This window comes from Mus caroli, unplaced genomic scaffold (assembly GCF_978045245.1).
Source record: "Mus caroli unplaced genomic scaffold, Mus_caroli_1 scaffold_16, whole genome shotgun sequence".
Taxonomy (NCBI): Eukaryota; Metazoa; Chordata; class Mammalia; order Rodentia; family Muridae; genus Mus; species Mus caroli.
Genome location: NW_028227271.1, coordinates 9,162,445 through 9,184,991, shown reverse-complemented (window position 1 = coordinate 9,184,991; position 22,547 = coordinate 9,162,445). Strand labels below are relative to the sequence as shown.

Genomic DNA, 22,547 nt, shown 5'->3' with positions numbered 1-22,547 from the left:
GGCTTTAAGGTTTCAAAAGTCTGTCGTCTCTTCCTCTGCTGTCTCTTCCCCTGCCTGTCTTTTCCTCTGCCTGCTATCTGTGGATCACTATGTAAAGCTCTCAGCTGCTACTCCAGGGTCATGCCCATCTGCCTTCTATCATAATGATAATGTACTAACCGTCTAAAACTGGAAACAAGCCGCTAATTAAATGCTTTCTTTTGTAAGCGTTGCCTTGGTCATGGTGTTCTTTCATAGCAGTAGAACAGCAAGTAAGATAGCAAATTCGCCATTTTTGAAGCAGTCTTATGTTTAAGAAAGACCTATTCAAGATTACTCCATCCTTGGTCTTTATGCCATAAAACCTCTGTTTTGTTTGTGGGGTTTGGAGCCACCTGATAATGTTTCAGATTCTACCCCTGCTTTCTACAGCATAGATAGTCTCTGACCTCTGATGGCTCAAGTTCTGATTATTCTACATCAGATCATAGAGTCAAGGTGGGAAACAGTCTGTAGAAGTTGTATTTTGAATTTTCAGTGTTTCCTCTGTACAGCAGCAGCCATGGGATGGTCTGGGGGGTCAGGAGCATGAACCTGTAGCATTCGATCCCTGATGAGCTCTGCAGGCTCCTGTTGTATATTTAGTGTTTTTGTTTGTTTGTTTGTTTTGTTTTTTTGTTTTTTTCTGAGACAGGGTTTCTCTGTATAGCCCTGGCTGTCCTGTAACTCACTTTGTAGACTGGCTGGCCTCGAACTCATAAATCCACCTGCTTCTGCCTCCCGAGTACTGAGATTAAAGGCGTGTGCCACCATGCCCGGCTTAGTCTTTTATAAGAAAAGAAATTTACTATTTGTAGTCCCTTCCTAGTCATTACATCATATGCCTATGGTCATAAGAAAGTTTTTGTATGCTAGGGGTACTAAAGAGAAACTACGAAAATCACTTTTTTGGTAGAAAATCTGTCACAAATATTTCTTCTTGAAGAGATGTTTGAGATGAAATTGAAAACCCACTGCAGTCATTGGTTTTGACTCAATCACACACACCTTAGTTTTATACAACCACAAAGTATTAGGAGAAATTCCTCTTTAACCCTATATAGAAAGTTATCCAATCTTTAAGCAAATGAGGGGTGGTCTTTCTTCTGTTGTCTCCACTTAACAGCACCCTGACTTTGTCTTTTGGTTTTCCCTTTTAAAGCCAAGTTAACAAAAAATTTAGTTTACTGTGCTTAGTGTAAACTTCCCAGTCCCCGTTTTTAAAAGTGAAAACTATGTCTAGAGTACTAGCGATGTCGTTTTATTTTAATTAAACAATACTGAAGTCTTTTTTGGCATTGTCCGTCATTAATAACTATAGCTCTATGTGTCACCTGGCTTCTATTTCTGAACTTATGATATTTTATATCTGGGGGTACAAATGTTTCACTGTTCTCTCTGTTGACTTGATGGATCATTTACTGTGCACAGCATAGGTCACTCAGCAGTAAGAGATGCGGGCCTGGAAAGTTGACTGCCGGTCACACAGGATGAACGTGCTCACTGGCCGCCTCTAACCTGCTTGCTTTTCTGAAGCACCAGTATCCCATGAAGCACAGAGTGGCTTTGAACTTGCTTTATACTTGAGGATGACCATGAACTCCTGCTCCTCACTCTCCTACCTTCTGACGTGTGGCATGACAGGCATACGCAAACATGCTTGGTTGATAGATGACTGTAGACTAAACTCTGGGCTTTGTGCATGTTTGGTGAACCTACTCCCCGTGCGGAGTCAGATCCCTAGACCCATCTAAGTTAATGTTACATTGCACAGGCTTCATTCTCTTCTCTGTAAACCCTGGGGATAGCACCATGGTTTAGGGTTGTATCTCATCTGCTGAAGAATAAAGGGCAATCATTTCCTACCCAGCTTAAATCCCTGAGTATACGCCTTCAGTACTAGCAACACGTGGATGGTTACTAATCAGTCTGTTAAATAGTTTATATTTTATACTTAAAATATGGGCTATAAAGGAGGTAATGGTTCTGTCTGGCCAATACCACTCAGTGGAATCATCCGAACATTGGCATGAGCGACTTTCAGATGTCTCTGATTAAACAGCTAACACTGCCCAGGCATAATCAGAGGACGTCAAGCCAATCAAAGGAATATGGCTAGGTTATTGTGATCGTTGCTTCTTTTGCTGAATGGCCAATGTGCAGGTTTTAATGGTGGGTTCTGAGAGACTTCCGTCAGCATTGTTTATGTAGATGGGGATGCCAGGGCACCGTTCACATCCATCACAATTCGCTGTGAGGTAACTTCTGCCTTTTGGGAAACAAGTGTTTCTGTGTTATTTTGTTTCAATTTGTTCAGTGCCTTCTGAGCTCCTGCCCGGGCTCAGGTACTTCTTGATGCAGTGATAGAGAGATATAAAGATAAATAATACATCAGTGTATACTTTAATAGACAACATTAGAATCTAATAATTTCCCGAACAGGCTCTGGGTCCCAACAGAGCCACAAACAGGATGACTTGACTGCATCCCCCTTCTCAGGGATCTCATCTTAATGAATGTGTTCGGAGTGGCCAATAACCAGCAGTAGCTTTACTTAATGAAAGCCATATGGAGCAGCTGCACTCTTTCACGAGGTCACTCGGCAAGCGTTTATCTCTGTTCTCCCAGGGTGCTCCTGGTCTCCAAAGCAAGATCCCAGATGTTGCTCTTTCTGAAGGGAGGCCCTGACTCCATCAGCTGGACTGTAGCAGTGAGCCAGCTCACCTGACTCAGAAGGGAATGCTTTGATCAAGCAAATGGCGATTGGTTTTCTTAAGGAGCTGCAGTGGCAACACTGATAATTAAAACAAATGAAAAGAGTTGGCATTCTCCCATGGCCATCTGTGATGGGCACTTCATGCTCAGAGGGGAGCTGTAGGTTTGATCTGTCTCTTGGTTGCACAGTAAAAAAAAATGAAGGAAAGTTGTGCTGTGTAGGCTGTCTTGATTTATTTTAATTTTTGATAAAAACATAGACTTTATAGTATTAATTGCTTTTCAATTCTTTTGCTATATCATTTTTTATGCATTAGCACATTGAAATGTGAAACTATGTCTCTCTATATATTCTTCATTGAGATGGTAGTTAAACCTTTCCTTTAAATAGGGTATACAGTTTGTTTCTCAATGATATGACATATAATCTGAATTATTTGTGTTGAATTCCAACATTCAGAATGAAGTATTTGGGTTTAAGTCTTTTAGGGGAATATGAGTTATACAACATAACTAGAAAGCAACATAATACTCCTGTGTAAACTAAAATATTACATATTTGGAATATTAATAGTGGTTAAACACTAAAGTATACTTATTATATTAGGTCACCTGACATTGCTAGGTCAAATGTTGGCAATTTTTTTATTACGACTTATATTATTGAGGTGACCTTGTACATGCCTGTTATTTGTGCAATCAAAATAAAACTGCATAAAAATTAGCCCTTTGTGAATTGTGCAAACTCAACACTCAATTCTGTCGCTTGACATCTGCTTGATTTCCAGCTGTGTGGCTGCTTGATAACTCTACCTTAAGGTGCTTATTGGGGGGAAAGCAAGTGGTACCAGCACACTTGGACCATTAAAATTTTGTTACATTTTAGAACACCATCTTTTCGTGATAATATGGAATTATTTATGTGTATTATAGTATCTAAACACCATACATAATAGACATTTGACTAAGCTACAAGATGAATATATTTCTTGTCATGGAGATTTAGTTGTATTAAATTAATGAGACTTTCTGAAGATGTCTTGCTGATGAGGAAACAATTTTGACTTGAAAAGTCCTAGTGTCCATAGATCCGAATTATGTTCTTGTTATTTTTTTAATATTTATTTATTCTTAGTTTTGTGTGTGTGTGTGTGTGTGGTGCGCATGTGTGCGCGCGCACAGGGGGGGGGAGAGAGAGAGAGAGAGAGAGAGAGAGAGAGAGAATGAGAATGAATGAATGTACATACACATACTGTTGTGCCAGAGTGTATGTATGTTACATACACTCAGTTACAAATTACAAGTATGTATGTTACATACACTGAGTTACAAATTGTTGTAGGCAGCCATATAAGTACTAAAGCCTAGGTCCCCTACAAAGGAAATGAGCACTCTTAACTGCTCAGCCATCTCTCCAGCCCCTAGATACAAACTCTTATTTCTTGCCTCTAGCAGATTATGAGACACAAACAAATGCCATAGCCTCCTGGAATCATCTTCTTGAATGCCCCCACAAGCACAAGTGAATTGACCTTTCTTTAAAAATCTATACTATGGTCCCCCTACACTAGAATGGGGACCACTGGACTAGGAAAGCCCCTTCAAACCTTCTTGGTCCTGCATTCCAACTCATAAAATAACAGAAAGGGTATCTGAAAAAAAACTATCAGGAATCTATTATTTACTTACCTAAAATTTATATATGATACATACATATCGTATATAAGCATACACACACACATATAGTTTAAATGAAATTTTCTCAGTAGGGCTGACAATGGTCTGCCCAAGAGTCATAGAGTGACAGAAAACCAACAGCAGACATGAGAAGTCCCTTTTGAGTTGTTGATCAGGGGAGTTTGGGAGACTCCCACATTACAGGAGTTTGCAGATGCTCTTGGTCGCCTCCCAGAGACGGAAAGTTAGTCGCTATTGCTGAAGCCACCATGCAGACACAGGATTGGGAGGATCAGAGTTGGATCTGACCTAAAAGCCTCCTTTTTGAGGACTAGCATTTATGGTAACAGAAGGTACGGTACCCCACAAACTCCCAATGGAGGGACGCAACCAATAATCCCAAATCACTATGATAACCAGCATGCCATGATAACCCTAAGCATGCAGTAGCAGCAAGCATAATTAGACTTAAGGTCTCGTCAACAAGAGGGAAATCATGATGCTGGTATTGGGACCTAGCCAACTACTTGGGGCTAATGAGGTTGTGGATGTTGGAGAAAAACCCATAACCACCACTTCACTAAGGCAGCATAAATCCTATGTGTATTATAAGTATTTCTCTTTATACCTGGAGATAAGTGTGGCTCTCCTCCTTCATCAAGGAATGCAAGCGATTGCATGGTACCAACCCCAACGGATACAACCACAATACAACCCTGTCCCTAAGACCTAGGAAACATCTCAGGAGATGGGACCAAAAGAGTGTAAAAGCTGAAGGACCAGGACAACTGCTGTAAAATTGTGTCTCCTAGATGTTATAGGGGAGCTTCATCCAATAAAATCTCAACAAGATGGCCGCCTACTCAAGACCTAAACAAGGACGACACCAACAACATTCTACCACGGAAAGGAATGTGGTGGGTCTCCAGCCCTGGAGGAAGAACTAGAGGCAACTGGGAAATGCTCCGAGAGGGATACATTGTCTCCCCCAGGGTAAAGCTACCTCATTGGTTATCCAGTAGCAACTGGTCAGCCCTGAGATCCTATCTATACAAGTAACATAATAAGGAATGAGCAGCAGGTTACAGTCAAAGAAAAAGAAGCTATGGGTTTTGGAGGGGACAACAGGTAGGTTCATGGGAAGTCGAGGGAGGAAACTGACAGGGGAATCAATACAATTGTATTTTATTTTACAAAGTAAAACAATGTAAAAGAAACAAAACACTGCTACTGTTAACTTGGCGGAAAGGACAGAAACTAAATTTGAAGTTGTGAAAGTGATAAAACTAACCACTCAAGCTGATAATTATGTATGAGGTCTTTCCGTTTGAATGGATGCCAGAAACCAGAGAGGATAGCATTGATGAGCCAGTATGTCATGCTGGCACTGGGTGCAGTCTGGATGGAGAATAATCCAGATAATTGCTTAATTGCATACTCCTTAAAGAGGGAAACGGAAGCTCCCTAAAGCCGGCGGTTCACAGTAAATATCTTTGATCTCAACCATTGATTAAACAAGAACCCAAGGATGTTGCTCTGATGGCTTGCCTCCACAGGGTTTGATGTTTAAGGCCACAAGACTTAGCTTTTAACTGTTTCCTATCAGAACCTGTCAGGCTTTTGTGTTTTACTGTTCAAAGTTAAGCTTTGGAATGATTTCACAGTACTGTACTCACAATGAAAAAGAAAAGCAGATGGCTTCTGGCTACAAATGTAATACAGGAAAGCGGTAAACAAATGCTCCCACTGAGAGACCGTGCCCTGGACAGCTTATGACAGAATCCTGGCTCAGCCTGGGATGGGGCCTTCTTGGGTGACTTCTCTTATTCTATATGACCTCCAAAGGCTTTTCGTTGTGGTTAGTGTGCGTTAGCTTATTTAAATGCTCTATGATTCAAGATTCAGTTTTGTAATGGTAAATTGGAGATGATGATAGCAGGGTGTGGTATGGGTGGTATAAGTTATTTATGTAAAGCGGTGAACCCCACACCCTGCATTCTATAAACCACATATAGTGGCAGCAGACATGCAGTGCTGTTCACATTTCTACCACGGCAGGTTCATATAAAAGTATTTTTTTAAATTAACCTTTATTCATTTATTTTTCTTTTAAAGACTGGCAATGGTTGAGATACAGTTATCAGTGTGGTAACGCCCATTTTGTAAGCAGTGGTGGGAGAAAGGGGCCCTGTGCATCCCATGCGCATGTGCGTATAGGCATTATCTCTCATGTTTGACTGTTGGTGATTGACACATGCATCTGTGTATGTCACATTTAGCATGGCTTTGGAAACGGTGGGATAAGTCATTAATGTGCTTTGTTTCCCTTTCTTTCTCTTCTTCTGGGTCCTCTTGAGACTTATTTTTAGGGCCCTTTCTTTGAGCTGTAGGCATGCATATTTAATGATTGCCATTTTTATTCCTTTTGTACTATTAAAAATTAAATATCAGGCAGAATACCTCCTTTAATTTCCCCTTGGAGCCATAAAATGTTACCAGTAACTGTTTCTTGAGATCCGTAGCAATACCCTTTGTCAAAACAGAAGTACACAACAAAGCCAGGAAAACATTTACAAAGTGCTCTTAAGACTAGTACATGTTAGGGGATTGTGCCGGGGGACTTACTGTTGGGGGTGCACAGGGTTGCTTTTTCCACATCAGCCAGCTGGTATCTCTGTCGTCTTGCTGATGCTGGTCAAGCTATCAGGTGTGAAGCAATATCTCACCATAGTTCTCACTTGCTTCTCCCTTAAGATTAGTCTCCCCTCCCTCCACTCCTCTCAGTTCCTCCACCCCTGCCAGCTCCCCTCTCCCCCAGATCCACTTCTGTTTCCCTTTGGAAAAGAGTAGGCTTCCCAGGGATATCAACTGAAAATAACAAGATGCCGTAAGACTAGGCACAAACCCTCACGCCAAGGCTAAACTACACCTACTGAGCATCTGTGTGTCTTCTCCTGAGAGATGCCTCTTTGGGACTTTTCCTTGGTACCTCATTTGATTCTGTGCTTCTAAGTTACTTATGTTCCATGTATTGATCCCTTTGCAGATGTGTAGGTTTCTGATGTAATCTCCCATTTCATTGGTTGCTGCTCTATTCCAGATGTTCCCTCTGCTACACATTTTTCCCCAGGTTGATGTCATCTTACTCTCTCTGTGCTTCTGGTGTCAGATCTAGGAAATAACTTCCAAAACCAGTACTGAAGACCTTTTCTTGTTTCCTCTTAGATGTTTTGTGGTTTCAGGCAGGGTTCAGTTTCAGCCTTTGCACATGGGCATCCATTTCTTGTGTGTTTATTGGAAAGACTACCATGTCCCCATTGTGTATTCCTCCTAATACCCTCAAAACTTAGCTGACTATAATTGTGAGCATTTATTTCTAGTCTGTCCAGTGTTTTAAAGAATATCCATGGATATGTTCATATACAAATTATCTTGTTAGTAAAAATTAATTGAATTCATGTAAATGAATTCTATATTATAATATGGAGTCAGGAAATATTTTTCAAAAGTCCTCTTGCTCCTTGGTTTTTCTAATGGTTTCATGTGAACCACGAGCTGTCTTTCTATTTTAGTGAAAACAGTGCCATTAGAATCTTTATAGAGATTACTTGGAATGAGTAGAGACATTTGGGTGGTATATGACCATTTTAACTGTTTGATTGATGCATAGATACAAAATATCTTTCCATTCATTTGCGTCTTCAGTTTTTTAGTGTAAAGATATTTCTTTGGTTAAATCTAATTTTAGGTATTTTTGTCCCTGTTGAGTCTTTATTGAGGGAGTTATAGTCCTAATTTCTTTACTGATTGTATTAGTCAGGGTGCTCTAGAGTCATAGAACATATGCAATGCCTCTTATATTGAGGGAATTTATTGTGAAGGTTTATAGTCTGTAATCCAACTAACCCATTCCCTGGGCCAAGAATATACAAACCATCATACACACACACTATGAGTGTGTCAATATCAGTTAATTCTGTCGATGTACATTCTTAACATATGCACATACATCAGTTTGTCACGGATGGTCCAGCTATAGAACTGTGTGTGCCATCCATCCTAGGAATGCTCACACAGAAATGTCACAGAATGTGGCCTCATATTTAAGTATTATATAACTCCAAACCTGTTTTTGTTTGTTTGTTTGTTATTTTAATATGAAAGGGTGCTGAATTTTTTTCAAAAGATATTTCATACCTACTGAGGTAGCCATGATTCTATCCCTTCATTTTTATAAAGTATTGTATTATATTGATTGACCTGTTATTGCTTGCCTCTCTTTGCATTCTATGAGTAACTTGTACTTGTTTTGGTGTGCAAGCTTTCTGTATGCTGTCAATTTGCTAAGAATTATACCTATGTTTATTGGGAATATTTTCTGTAACATTCATTCATTCATTCATTCATTCGTCAGTCAGTCAGTCTAACCTTGTTATCCAGTAACGCTATTTTATGAATTGAACTGAGAAGTTTTTCCTTCTTCTAAATATTCAGAGTGTCTGGGAAGGGGTGACTACAACCCTCTTAATGACTTGGTGTCATTCCCTTGTGACGTCATGTGCTCCATCTGTACTAAGTGTCTCTGACTAGTGACTCAGTCCTTTACTTAATCTTGTTCTGTACAGACTGTGTCTTAGTTAGGGTTTTACTGCTGTGAACAGACACCATGACCGAGGCAACTCTTATAAGGAGAACATTTAATTGGGGCTGACCTACAGGTTCAGAGGTTCAGTCCATTATCATCAAGGCATCTAGGCAGGCATGGTGCAGGCAGAGCTGAGAGTTCTACATCTTCATCTGAAGGCTGCTAATGAAAGACTGACTTCTAGGCCACTAGGATGAGGGTCTTATGCCCACAGTGACACACCTACTCCCACAGGGCCACACCCCCTAATAGTGCCACTCCCTGGGCCGAGCATATACAAGCCATCACAGACTGCTTGCTGATTTGCTCTGGTGGACTGTGCTTCTCTAGGAGAGCATCTCTTGCTCTGGGTTATCTCAGTCAGTGGCTAGTCCTTGCTTATAGCATTCTCTTATAATCATTTGCACATCCACGGCATGCACTGTAATGTTTTACTTTCTTTCGTTTTGCTTTATTGGTTTGCAGCATTTGTTGCCAAAGGTTTGCCAGCTTTATTTTTATGTTGTCAGTTCTTTGCATTATTTCTATTGTTTATCTATCACCTCTCACTTCTGATCTCCTAGTGAACGCTGAGTTTGGGCTTCATTGTCTTTAGAGTTCCTCGGGGCACAAAGTGAAGCTTCGTGGTGGAATGCTCCCTTTGGTGCTAACATAGGAGGTTATGCTATAGACTTCTTGGCACCCACTGATTCCTGTTCTTTGGTATGTTCGTTTCCATTTTACCTGTTTTTAGCTTCTTCTTTATCCTGTTTTCCATTTCTTCTTTGACACCTGGCATTCTGGAGCATGTTGTTTAATTTCTGGGTTTCTGAATTGTTAGAATCCCTTCTGTTATTTCTCTCTAGTTTTTTTTTTACTTTGAGTTCAGAAATGGTAATTGCTGTAGTGTTACGCAGCACAGCCCTTTAGGAACCTTATAACAACCAGGCAAGGTGTTGATTACTCCATGGTGATGACTTGAAGCCCCCTACCTGCGATATCCAAAGTATCTCAGGGTGGATTTTTACTTCTGCTCACTACAGCAGAAAAAATATGAGATTTCTATTTAACAGCTCATTATTCAAAATTTTAGAGATGTAATGTGTCTTTTCTATCTGTGCATAGAAAAATCTGTAGGGAATATTTTTATATTCATTATTATCAAAGTATGACTTGCTTTAGATGGAGCTCATAGAAAAGGAACAAGAAAAATTTGAGAAATCTAATGTGCAGATTTTACCCATTTTGCAATGGAAAGGGAAGAGTCTTACTACTCATCTTGAGATGCCAGTTATTAAACGTTGTTTTGTACGTGTCACAGCCTTTCCTCAAGGCTAGAAAGATTCACAGAGGAGGGAGCAGAAAATTGCAGGAGCACTGTGGTGGCCAGCTTCTGGGAAACACTGTTTTCTAGACACAACAGGGCAGTTACATGTGTTAAGCTAACAGCAATGTCAACAGTATGCACAAGGCCTGTTCAAGCTCAAGACAGACAAAATCCCAACTTGAAGGAGTAGGGTGGGCTGGGATGGAGTCCCGGCCCAGTTGAGGAGTCAAAGCATGTAGTAGTTGCTGAGAGAAGAGAATCAATTTTTATTGATGATGTGAACCCCAGAGCAGAACTAACCCCACGGCAGGCCCAAGGCAGACCTAACTACAGGCAAACTTAACCCCAGGGCAGGCTTAACTCAAGGGCAGGCCTAGCCCCAGGGCAGACCCAGCTCCGGGGCAGGCCCTACTTCCAGAGTAGTTAGGCTACACAAACTGAGGTCAATCTTTTGGTGGTTTTTAGAAATAAACAAATTAATAGAAAAAAAAAAAAGAAAAAAGAAAACTTGAAGACTAAGTAGGTATGGAGGAGAAGGTAGATTTGAGAAGGGGACTATGATTAAAATCTTGTATAAAATTCTCAAAGAGTTAATAAAATATTAACTTAAAAATTGTTTGTGAACAAAATGGGTATATAGTCTGTGGCTTTATTCCATATCCATGGTTTTCTTGTTTCTCCTTCTCCCTCCTTCCCTCTCTCCCTTTTTCCCTCCCTCCCTCCTTCCTCTCCTTCCCTCCTACCCTCTATCCTTCCTTCCTTCATTTCTTTGTTTATTCCTTATTTTCTTTTCTTTCTTGTACTCATTTCTTTCTGATTAAACTTACTCAGAACAATCGTGCCTTCTTTACATAGTTTCAATTGATTTCCTGGTGACAGCATAACAAGTGTAATTCCAGTCTAGACAATTCTCTTCTAGATTAAGTCTCAGCATGCGCATTTCAAGACTACTTTTAATGTTAATATAAAAACCTAATTTGATTATTTTATAGAAAGCTTGATTTTGACAAATATTAAATTCTAAGTATAACTCATAATATTTTAAGGGCATTATGAAGACTGGTGAGAAAGAACAGGGAATGTGTTGTGTGCAATGGGAAATGGTCCTGAAGCAACAGGCCTTCCACACTCTCTCTGTATTTATAGGGATGGACAGAGGCTAGCTGTCTTTGGTTAAGTGGAAGAGCCAGTGTAATCCAGGGGCCACTTACCTTTTCCCAGTCACCTATGTATTCACATGTACTTGTTCTGGGTCCTCAGTTAAAAGTGGGAACATAATGAAAACTAGATACAGTGTTTTCTCCAGGACACTAATTAAACTAACCAAGGTTATTAGTAATCATTTTATTCTTAGCGTTTCTTTCACAATCCATGATGATCTTCAGGGGATCTACTAGAAGAGATGCTATCATGTTTATTGTTTTTTTAGTTAGTTTTTTTTTTAAGAAAATACACAGGCGACATATTTTTCTCATCCTTTGGAGACTGTACTTTAGGGTGGGTATTTCTAGATGTTAGTGGAGCCTAGAAGCCAGCCCTCATGAGCATCAGCATCTTTGTGTGACCAGCACCTTGTTCATTGCAGGACCGTTCTCTTCACCCTGACTTCTGTGGTGGTGCTTGTCATCACGACCGACTGGATCAGCTGGGACAAACTGAACCGTGGATTTTTGCCCAGTGATGAGGTTTCCCGAGCCTTCCTTGCTTCTTTCATCTTGGTCTTTGACCTCCTTATTGTGATGCAGGTGAGTGTCCACGTTCCTTATTCTCTCTGAAGTTGGTCTCTGCTTTCTTCTCAGTGTAAACATGAGCTCTACGTGTCTAGAGAACTTAATTACAGTTGTGATTAATGGGGCTTTCTCTAAGTTTCCTGGGCAGAAAAGACAATGTGTATGTGTGTGTGTGTTTATGTGTGAATATCTGTGTAAAAGAGTGGGAGAAGGAGGGACAGGGAGAGAGGGAGGGGAACAGGGAGAAAATTCACTTTATCAACATTGTTAGGTGGGGCCTGGAAATGTGTTTATTATTATTGTTGTTGTTAGGCAGGGATAATGCAGGAAGCAAAACAAGTCAAAAAAACAGAAGCCCCTCTTCCCCCAAACTGTCATTTGGTAAACAGAGAACTCAAAGGTCAAAATGGTAGAAAGTCATCAAATGCAGAAAAAAGCCATTGTCAAAGCAACCCCGGGGTTGCAGCTGTTGAATGGAGTAGTGAGAAACTGCTTTTCTGGTTATGGAAATGATCACTTTCAGTAGTCACTAGAGACACTTCCATTTCATGCACACTGTATTTCCACCCTGCCTAGCAATAGATAGTTTTGTAAAATCATCGTGCTAGTGAGTGTTCCCAGTGATGGCCGCTGGAGTAAGTGTTTAAGAGTGTAGGAGTGTTCTTTTGAAAGAGACAGAAGGAGGCATTTGCTATTTCTCGGTGCTTTATCTTGCTCATTAAATGTCTATCCATTTGCTAGACATTTTCAAATTGCTTTCATAAGGCAGTTTTGTTTCCCCTCCTGAGGCCCTATAAGTCATGAACACAATGGCTGCCATTGCCAAGGGGGAAGGAAACTCCATTGTGTTCTGAATTTATGTGAGATTTTGCAGGATAGCAGATTGGTTTTTTTGTTTCTAGAGGCAAAGAGGGGCCTTTATGAGAGCTATTGTGTTGCTGAAAAGCAGAACAATAGTGTTTTGTTTTGTTACATATCCTGGGCATTGGCTTCCATGTGGTACTTACAGTGTATCACGGCTTCTAATGGGCTGTATTTTAAAATACATTATAGTTTAAAACTATCTGAAGACATAAGCTTGAAAACTTTTGTGTCTTCTAGAAACACATATGTGCCTTTTTCATTTTCTGCAAGACACTAGCATGGTGGAGAGAGCCTTGGGCATGAGGTCAGATATCATTGGTGGTCTCCATCTGTATCGAATTAGCTGTAGGACCTAGTCTACAGAACTCCAATTTGAGTTTTTAACAATTATGCAATAATATATCAGGTATTCCTGTAACAGGTCCATCTTATCTTATTCTGTTTCCTAATTAATATCTTCCCAATGTTAAACTCTCATGCCTGTTGACTGGCCCACGTGTACTCCCCAGACCCCATTTACAGTCAAAGGTACAGACAGCCGAGTAGACTGTTAGCGTCTTTGATTTGTGCAGATGTGGGCGCTGCAGCTCCTTCAAACGAGAGTGCAAGCTGTCCCTTCTTCTGTGTTCATGCAAATTTTAAGTATTCCTCCAAGTAAATCACTAAAAAGCCAAGGACATCAAGTGGAAAAACACTGTATTAGAATTTCTACAAATTAGAGATTTATTCAAAAAGTGCTCAATAAAGACAAGCAGATGAAGGGAAAGCCAGCCAGGACTGCAACACAAAAGGCCTTCTAGGCTATTTTTTTTTTAATGCATAAAAATATACAGTCAGTAAAATGCTGATGTGTCCAGAGTAGCCAGAGACCAGTTGACAAGATGAAATGTCTGCGATGAGGAATAACTCAATTTCAACCATGTTGGCTGCAAGTAATATGGAGCCTGCCAGTGACATTTCATCAGAGGGGGAAGGCGTGTCCCCTTCACAGGGACACTGCCAGCATCCCACTAGGAAGGGTTCCATTGTCTCTTCAAAGAGGAGACCCAGTCAACAGAAAACAGACCAAGTCTTTGCTCCCCGCTTGCAGCAAAGCAGCTTCTTCGATTTTCAGGGGTTTCTTTTTTTCTTTTTAGATATTTTCTTTATTTACATTTCAAATGTTATCCCCTTTCCTGGTTTCCCCTCTGAAAGCCCCCTATCCCCTTCCCACTTCCCCTGCTCACCAACCCACCCACTCCCACTTCCTGGCCCTGGCATTTCCTACACTGGGGCTTAGAGCCTTCACAGGACCAAGGGCCTCTCTTCTCATTGATGATGGAATAGGCCATCCTCTGCTACATATGCAGCTGGAGCCATGAATCCCACTATATGTATTCTTTGGTTGATGGTTTAGTCTCAGGGATCTCTTGGGGTACTGTTCATATTGTTGTTCCTCGTACAGGGCTGCAAACCCCTTCAGCTCCCTGGGTACTTTCTCTAGCTCCTCCATTAGGGACCCTGTGCTCCGTCGAATGGATGGCTGTGAGCATCCACTTCTTTTTATTTATTTTATTTTTTTATTAGGTATTTTCCTCATTTACATTTCCAATGCTATCCTAAAAGTCCCCCATACCGTCCCCCCCCACCCACCCACTCCCACTTCTTGGCCCTGGTGTTCCCCTGTACTGAGGCCTATAAAGTTTGCACAACCAATGGGCCTCTCTTTCCACTGATGGCCGACTAGGCCATCTTCTGATACATATGCAGCTAAAGACATGAGCTAGAGAAAGTACCCAAGGATCTAAAGGGATCTGCAACCCTATAGGTGGAACAACAATATGAACTAACCAGTACCCCCCAGAGCATCCACTTCTGTATTTTTCAGGTACTGGCAGAGCCTCTCAGGAAACAGCTATATCAGGCTCCTGTCAGCAAGGACTTCTTGGCATTAACAATAGTGTCTGGGTTTGGTGATTGTATATGGGATGGATCCCCAGGTGGGGCAGTCTCTGGATGGCCTTTCCTTCAGTCTCTGCTCCGAACTTTGTCAACGTAACTCTTTTCATAGGTATTTTGTTCCCTCTTCTAAGAAGGATTGAAGTTTCCACACTTTGGTCTTCCTTCTTCTTGAGTTTCATGTGGTTTGTGAATTCTGCCTGCTAAAAAAAAATGGGGTACAGAGCTAAACAAAGAATTCTCAACTGAGGAATATCAAATGGCTGAGAAGCACCTAAAAATGTTCAACATCCTTAATCATCAGGGAAATGCAAATCAAACCAACCCTGAGATCTCACCTCACACCAGTCAGAATTGCTAAGATCAAAAACTTAGGTGACAGCAGATGCTGGCAAGGATGTAGAAAAAGAGGAACATTCTTCCATTGCTGGTGGTATTGTAAGCTGGTACAACCACTCTGGAAATAATTTTGGCAGTTCCTCAGAAAATTGGATATAGTACTACCTGAGGACCCAGCAATACCACTCCTGGGCACATACCCAGAAGATGCTCCAGCATGTAATAAGGACACATGCTCCACTATGTTCATTGCAGCCTTATTTATAATAGCCAGGAGCTGTAAAGAACCCAGATATCCCTCAACAGAGGAATGGATACAGAAAATATGGTACATTTACACAATGGAGTACTACTCAGCTATTAAAAACAATGAATTTATGAAATTCTTAGGCAAATGGATAGATCTGGAGGATATCATCCTGAGTGAGGTAACCCAATCACAAAAGGACACACAAGATATGCACTCACTGATAGGTGGCTATTAGTCCAGAAGCTCGATTTTCAGTTTGTAAGGAGGCGAAGGGTTACAGCTGGCACTCCTGAGGGTAACCACTGTCTAGTACCTGTGCCCCATGCAGATTCTCTAGGGGTTGTCCAGCACCAATCCCCAAATGACAGGTCAGTGTAGGAGAATGCAAACCAGGGCTAGAGATACAGTTTGAAAGGAAAGAAGAAACTGGGTCCTGAAAACTCAAATCATAGACATTACTAAGAGGAAGAGGTGCTGAGATGAGTCTTTAGAAGAACTCTCAGATCCTTTGCCCTGTCCTCCAACCCTGTGTCACTCCATGTGATTGACAGATGAATCCTTCTCCATCCCCTGTCTCCTTCCTCTGCTCTTAGCCCAATATGGAGTCTCCTCTCTCCCATTACAAAGAACCAATGGGACCCTTTTCCTCCTCTTCCCTTCTGCCATATCCTCTAGATTTCATGATCTTCCAAGAAGAAAGGACGTGTTTTTTTTTTTTTTTTTTCATGTTACTTCTCAGCCACAAACATTACCAGCAGCTCTTCCTGATCCCAGAATGAAGTTCCCAGTCCATCCCTCATCCTTCAGGACCCTCCACTGTATGGTGCTGGCTGTGATTCCTCCTGTGTGTCCTGTGTTCCACCACACCTCACACTGAAGGTCTTCATTCCTCATCCCACTATATTCTCATTCCCAGGATATCCAGGGGCCTCTTTGTCCTGGCCAGACACTGTCTCCCCTGCTTTACTGAGCATTGAGGATGATACTCCTCCTGCAAGGCACATTATCACCTCCCACAGCACCTCTCACCACACTGCAGACCCCCATGCTCCCTTTTCCTCACCCCTGTGTTCCTTGTACTCGTGACTGCAGCGCTTTTAGTTTATAGGAGTGGCTCATAATACTTGCTTGGTAAGGATGGACAAATAGAAGTTGTGCTTCCAGCACTTGAACGCGCAGCCTACAGGTATCCTCACAAGTTCATGGCCATCCAAACTGTGAGCCAATTCACACCGTGGTCGTGCTTCAGATGAAAGAGAAATGGAAAATTAGTAAAATCGGGGAAAAGTGGAAAGGCTGCTTCCCTTAAGAGCTCCAGATTTTAGAACATTTAAACGACTAAAAAGAATTTGATTCTGGGCTTTTCTAAAGGCAGGCGATTGCCACCTGCACTACAGAAAAATGGTATCACATTTGAATCAGAAATTAAATACAGTGTTAGACTTTCCTTTCTGGTGCCTTGGCTTAAGGCTACTGTGTGTTAAGCATGGATTCTGCCCCAGGCTCACTGCAGCCCTTAGAATGTGATACTGTCTCTCCAAAGGTTTCATTTTTAAGAAAATGAGTAAGACAAGAATGCATCTCTTGGAGGAAATAGAATTACTTTGTGTATAATCATGAAATGGGATTTTTCTACATTCATCATTAAAACTACTTGTTTCGCATTCTTTGTGGTTTTGGTAAAGTAATCAGAAATAAGATAAAAGCAGATTCTAGGAAATGATGCATGACTCGTAAGAGCAATGTGTTATAGGACACGAGTAAAGTTTAAAGAGAATATCTGTCTTAAGAAACTCTATCCCACAATCCCTTTTCTGTCTCTGGTGACATCATTCAATCTCTGTTTTCCCTCATTCTTCTGCTTGAGTATTTGGCTCGCAGTATGCACGGCCCACTCTTTCGGATCAGTTGATAAAAGAAGACCAAAGCAGTTGAAACCGATTGCAGAATAGACAAGTAGCGAGTGTCAGAAGAATCCCCTAAAGAAAGATGAGCTTAGACAGGGGTAGACAGAGAGGGGGCTGTTCAAGGAACCAATGAGAGCAGAGGATGGTCAGACTAAATAGGCAACCAATCAAGGACTGTGTCCTCTAGGGCAGCAGGATTGCCATCCAAATGAGATTTTCTCTGTTCAGGTAGGACAGGAAACACATTAATTCCTGGTGTGCAACTGGGGAAAGAAGACAGAGGAAATAGGGTTTAAAGGTCCCAAGGGTATCATCTACAGAGCAGATGGGTGTATAGCATGGTTTACCATTTAAAGGAAGTATGAGTGGAGGGCTGGTTAATTTGAGGGAGGATGGCCATTATTTAGAATTCTTTGAGTCGAAGGGGCTCAGCAGTGTTCTTTGCACTTTGGAAATCCTTCCCTGCTCCTCTTCCAGGCATTTCTGTATCTAACATGAAGGGTGATAAGTAAACTCATCTACATACAATAAGGGATAGAGTGTGTCTCTGTGTGTGTATGTATCTCTGTGTATCTGTGTGTGTGTTTGTGTGTGTGGGTCTGTGGTGTGTGAATCTGTGTGTGTGTCTGTGTCTGTGTATGTGTGTGTCTGCATATGTGTGTGCTATCTGTTTGTGTATGTATTTGTGTGTGTCTGTGTATGTCTATGTGCGTGTCTGTGTTTGTCTTTGTGTCTGTGTGTCTGTGTGTGTATATCTCTGTGTGTGTCTGTGTGTATGCTTCTCTGTGTATGTCTGTGTGAATGTCTTTGTGTGTGACTGTGTGTGTGTCTTTGTATCTGTGTGTATCATGTGTATGTGTCTGGATGTGTGTATGTGTGTCTGTGTGTATGTGCCTGGGTGTTTATATGTGTGTCTGGGTGTCTCTGTGTGTGTTTGTCTCTGTCTCTCTCTCTCTGTCTCTCTCTCTCTCTCTGTCTCTGTGTGTGTGTGTGTGTGTGTTAGACAAGAAAATGAAGGGAGGGGATCGAAGGAAGGAGGCAGGAAGAAGAATAGAAAAACAAGTGTGAAGAACCAAAAAGAAGGAACGATGAGCAGAATTCTCCAATGTCCATCGGGAACAATAACGGGTGGGGTGGGCAATGGCAGAGACCATTGGGCCTGATGACGTATGTCCATTCTTCAGTACTCACCACTCAGAGATGCTTTACATAACTGCACTCCGGCGAATTGCTAAGAGAGACTATTATAGTGATGATTAAGTTGCTAACTAGACTGATGTAATCTATTGGCAGCTGCTTAACCCAGGAAGCAGAGGAAGCAATGGGAAGATATCTGTGACTGTATACATAGGTGCACTTATACAGCTTAGACACCGTGGAACCCCAAGCTAGCACTGCTTAGTTAACCATTAGCTGTCATCCGGGTAGTAGAGCAAGATGATGAAGAGTCTGGGTACTGAAGTCCCGCTTCCATGATTGCAACCCCAGGTGTGGCCTTTCACAGCTGTGTGATTTGGAGACCGGGTACTTACTGAAGCTGGCCTTATCCTGGTTGGTTATGGCTCACGATTCCATGGAATTCTCCTTCAGTATTGGTGCTCAGAAGGATTAACTGTACATTGAGGCAGTGTTCAGACATCCGGAAATAGTGCAAATATGCATCACACTGAGGTCATATCACTGACAGGACTCACAAGATAATTGGGAAAATTTGTATAGCTTCCTAAGAATAAGGCTGAGCCAACTTGAGTTCTAAGCAAGATGTGCTTGACACCAATGATTGTTCTAAGAAAGTTTCCCTTAAACATTGAGAATGTTTTAGGCATGAGCCATACTAAAGGAAGGCAGGCAAGAAACTAGGCTTATAGCTCAGTGGCAGAGTTCCTGTTGAGCATGTGGAGGCCCCTCGGTTTCATGCCTAGCACCATACACAAACAGTAAGATCCCGTCTCTGTAGGAAAAGGAGGGGGCTAGGCTTACATGGTGACATATATATGACATATTAAGGGTCTCACTAACATAGCAGTAGTAGAAACACACAGAAAACATTTCCTGATTAGAAATAAAAATAACAGTATCCCTTTAAGGAGAGGTTGGAAGAATGCCTCAGGATGACTTTAACAGCATTTCTCGCTGTGATGGTTCCCCAATCATGTGGTGAACTCGTCAAAGCGAGGGCCACATCTGTTTCATTTCTGTGTCCCTCTGGTGCGAGATCCCAGTAATATTACCGATACTTGAAAATGTTTGTTAAACTTAATAATCTACTTTAAAATTTCAGGGAATAGGTCAGAATGATGGTAGAGCCTTTGACCAAAACCAAAAGGTGGGATGAAATATGTGGCTTGTGACCGTCCAACTGGCAGGTAGAGAGGGAGAGGGAGAAGCCGGTGAAAGGATAGGGCATGTCAGTTAGACAGGAGCAGCAGGCCTTGGGGGTCCATTCCTCAACATGGTAGCCATAGTTACAAATGGATTATGTGTTCTGCAATTGCTGACAAGAGTAGGTTTGGATGGTTCTCACCATAAAGGAATGGTACACATGTGAGCTGAAGGCATAGTGAGCTCAATTTAAATAATCACACAATTTATATGTATATCCTAATGTCTAATAAACACTGTACGTATGTATAGTTATCATGTGCCAGATAAAATAAAGTGATATTTTAACAGAGACAAAGGAAGAAAGAACTAGAAGTTGATGCTAGAATCCTACCTATATTCACATACAAAGACACACATATAGTCCCTCCACACATATGTATGTGTGTGTATACAAATCTATACATAGCTTAGTTTTCTGTGTGCCAAGGTTATGAGAAGTCATGCCGAGGAGAGCCTGTTAAGAAAAAGAAAGTTCACAGGAGAGGAGTTGGTAATTTCTCATATGGCTGACATATCTTTTTAATGTTCCTCTTTGAAATTTATTTATATGCTTGTCTATTCTCTTTGTAACAAGTATCTCCTCAAATACCTTTCCAGAAGGGAAATTGTCTAACCAGAGGCTTTATTTTTTACACCGTTCATCTTTATTAATTCATTGTGATATGTCATAACTATTTTGCTGAACAGTAGAATCAATAACAGAGTGAAAAGATCATTATTTCACAAGAGCCAAATCGTGTGTGGTATTTCAAGAGGTAAACTGTCCATAAACAGGGCACACATGAACAAATGGTAATATTATCTCAGGTCATTCATAGTAAAGTGTCTTACTGTGATTAGAAATCAAAATAAAATATGAATAATTTACACAGTTATGAATTTTAAAAGACCCTTTGTCCAGAAAGCTCTTAATTATAAAAGTAACATTACCCCAGAAACAATTCTTAATTCACTAAAAACTAATTATGAAAATTACATTCTACAAATATTTCCTTACGTAACTGGTTTGAAATAATGTGTTCTCGGTTTTATGTACGGTTCTGAGAAGCAGGCTGACAGTTAAAAATGCACATTGTGGATTTTGTTAAAATTCATATGGATGCAACTTTACCAAACTCTCCTCGAAGCTTACTGTGTGCAGTGTGGACTCATTTCATAACATAGGCGAGAGCAACAAGCATAAATCTATTTTGATGGAATAGCCAGGATGCTTTGATAAAGCAAATTATATTTCAGAATAAATATCTCCAACTGCTTTTGCTTTATGGGAAATTTGCAAAGAACAATGTGAGAGTGTAAGTGTCTGTCTAGCTGACCGAATGTGCTCTTGGGGGTTTAGGAGCGTTTTCTATAACTCCTTCCAAGTGTTTTGAACTTTCTCCTCATGCATGCCTCATATCCCCATGCTATCTACACAATCCTGGCACACCGATTGCACATGTATTAATACCTAGATCTGTACTAAGTGCCCACTATGTTCCCTGTACACAGCCATGGGGTGGGACTCTCACTTTGCTTATTGCCACTATTTGGCTCTTGCCGCAAAACTTCTGATCTAGTGGGGAGAGAGATGGTTCAATGAGAGTGGTAGAAGGGAATCCTATTCTGAATAGCTCCAGCGATTGGTCTCCAAGCAGAACAACTAACTAGTAAGTTATGTCCGCACAGTATGAGGGGGTCTGCCCCAGTGGGTAGTGTGCAAGAGATAGCCTTGTCTTGACAGAGGCCACAGTATAGGTGGCATCTAGCAGGAGTTCATAGGAGAACTAGAAGGATCATCATTATAAGGTGCCTGGGCTACAGTCAAATGGGAAAAGAGGAACCTCAGCTGAGAAAATAGCCCTGTCACATTGTCCGTTGGCAAGTCTGTGTGGCATTTTCTTGATTGCTAAGGAGAACAGAACCCCACTGGGGTCGGAGCTACTCCTGGACAGGTGGCATTGGTTAAGAAGGCAGGTTGAGCAAGCTAGAAAGCATGGCTTTGCTTTCCTGTGTGGCTTCCCTCAGTGATGGACTGTGACCTGGGATGTGTATGTAAAATAAACCCATGTTGGTCTTGGACATTACTTTATTACAGCAATAGACTGCAAACTAAGACATGGCTGCAGGGTGCATGTATGCTAGGATTATATCATGAGTACTGCAGTAATAAGTGCATTCAGTTGAAAATGAAATTAATAATCTGTTTGATATATAATATTGGGCAACTTTCAAATGGCTAACCCATGTTGGTCTTGGACATTACTTTATTACAGCAATAGACTGCAAACTAAGACATGGCTGCAGGGTGCATGTATGCTAGGATTGTATCATGAGTACTGCAGTAATAAGTGCATTCAGTTGAAAATGAAATTAATAATCTGTTTGATATATAATATTGGGCAACTTTCAAATGGCTAGTTAGTTCTGCGAGGGGTAATTGGGAACAGAGAAAAATCATTCAACATGGGGGAGGAATGTAACGTGGATGAACATAAGATTTGATTCAGAAAATGGGAAATAAAGGCATTCAAATTTTATCTCAAAAGTTTCAATCCCTGTGGTGTTTTCTTAAAGAGAACAAGATCATGACTTAGAAACTGTAATGTGGATTTTACACAATAGCAAATGAACAGTGGTTTTACCATGGCCACTTGGAGGAACCTAGTTAAAGATGCTGTCAGATTTGTGTGAGCCTGAAAGATGTGTTATTTTCTGTGCTTGGCATCAGTTTGGTCATTACCCCGAGAGGGTAATTCAGCTCTAATCCCAGTCCTCTCTACTCTGGAGCATG

At 41.1% G+C, this 22,547-nt stretch overlaps 1 protein-coding gene across 4 annotated transcripts in view; it reads left to right on the top strand.

Annotated features, from left to right (window-relative positions):
* Tmem117 (transmembrane protein 117) overlaps nucleotides 1–22,547 on the top strand; it is a 496,189-nt gene that overhangs the window by 389,401 nt on the left and 84,241 nt on the right. For all 4 annotated transcript variants that reach the window (XM_021183072.3, XM_029469872.2, XM_085831589.1 and 1 more), the window contains one exon: nucleotides 11,947–12,106. In XM_021183072.3, the coding sequence (XP_021038731.1) occupies nucleotides 11,947–12,106 (160 nt within the window). The remainder of the gene's footprint in view (nucleotides 1–11,946; nucleotides 12,107–22,547) is intronic.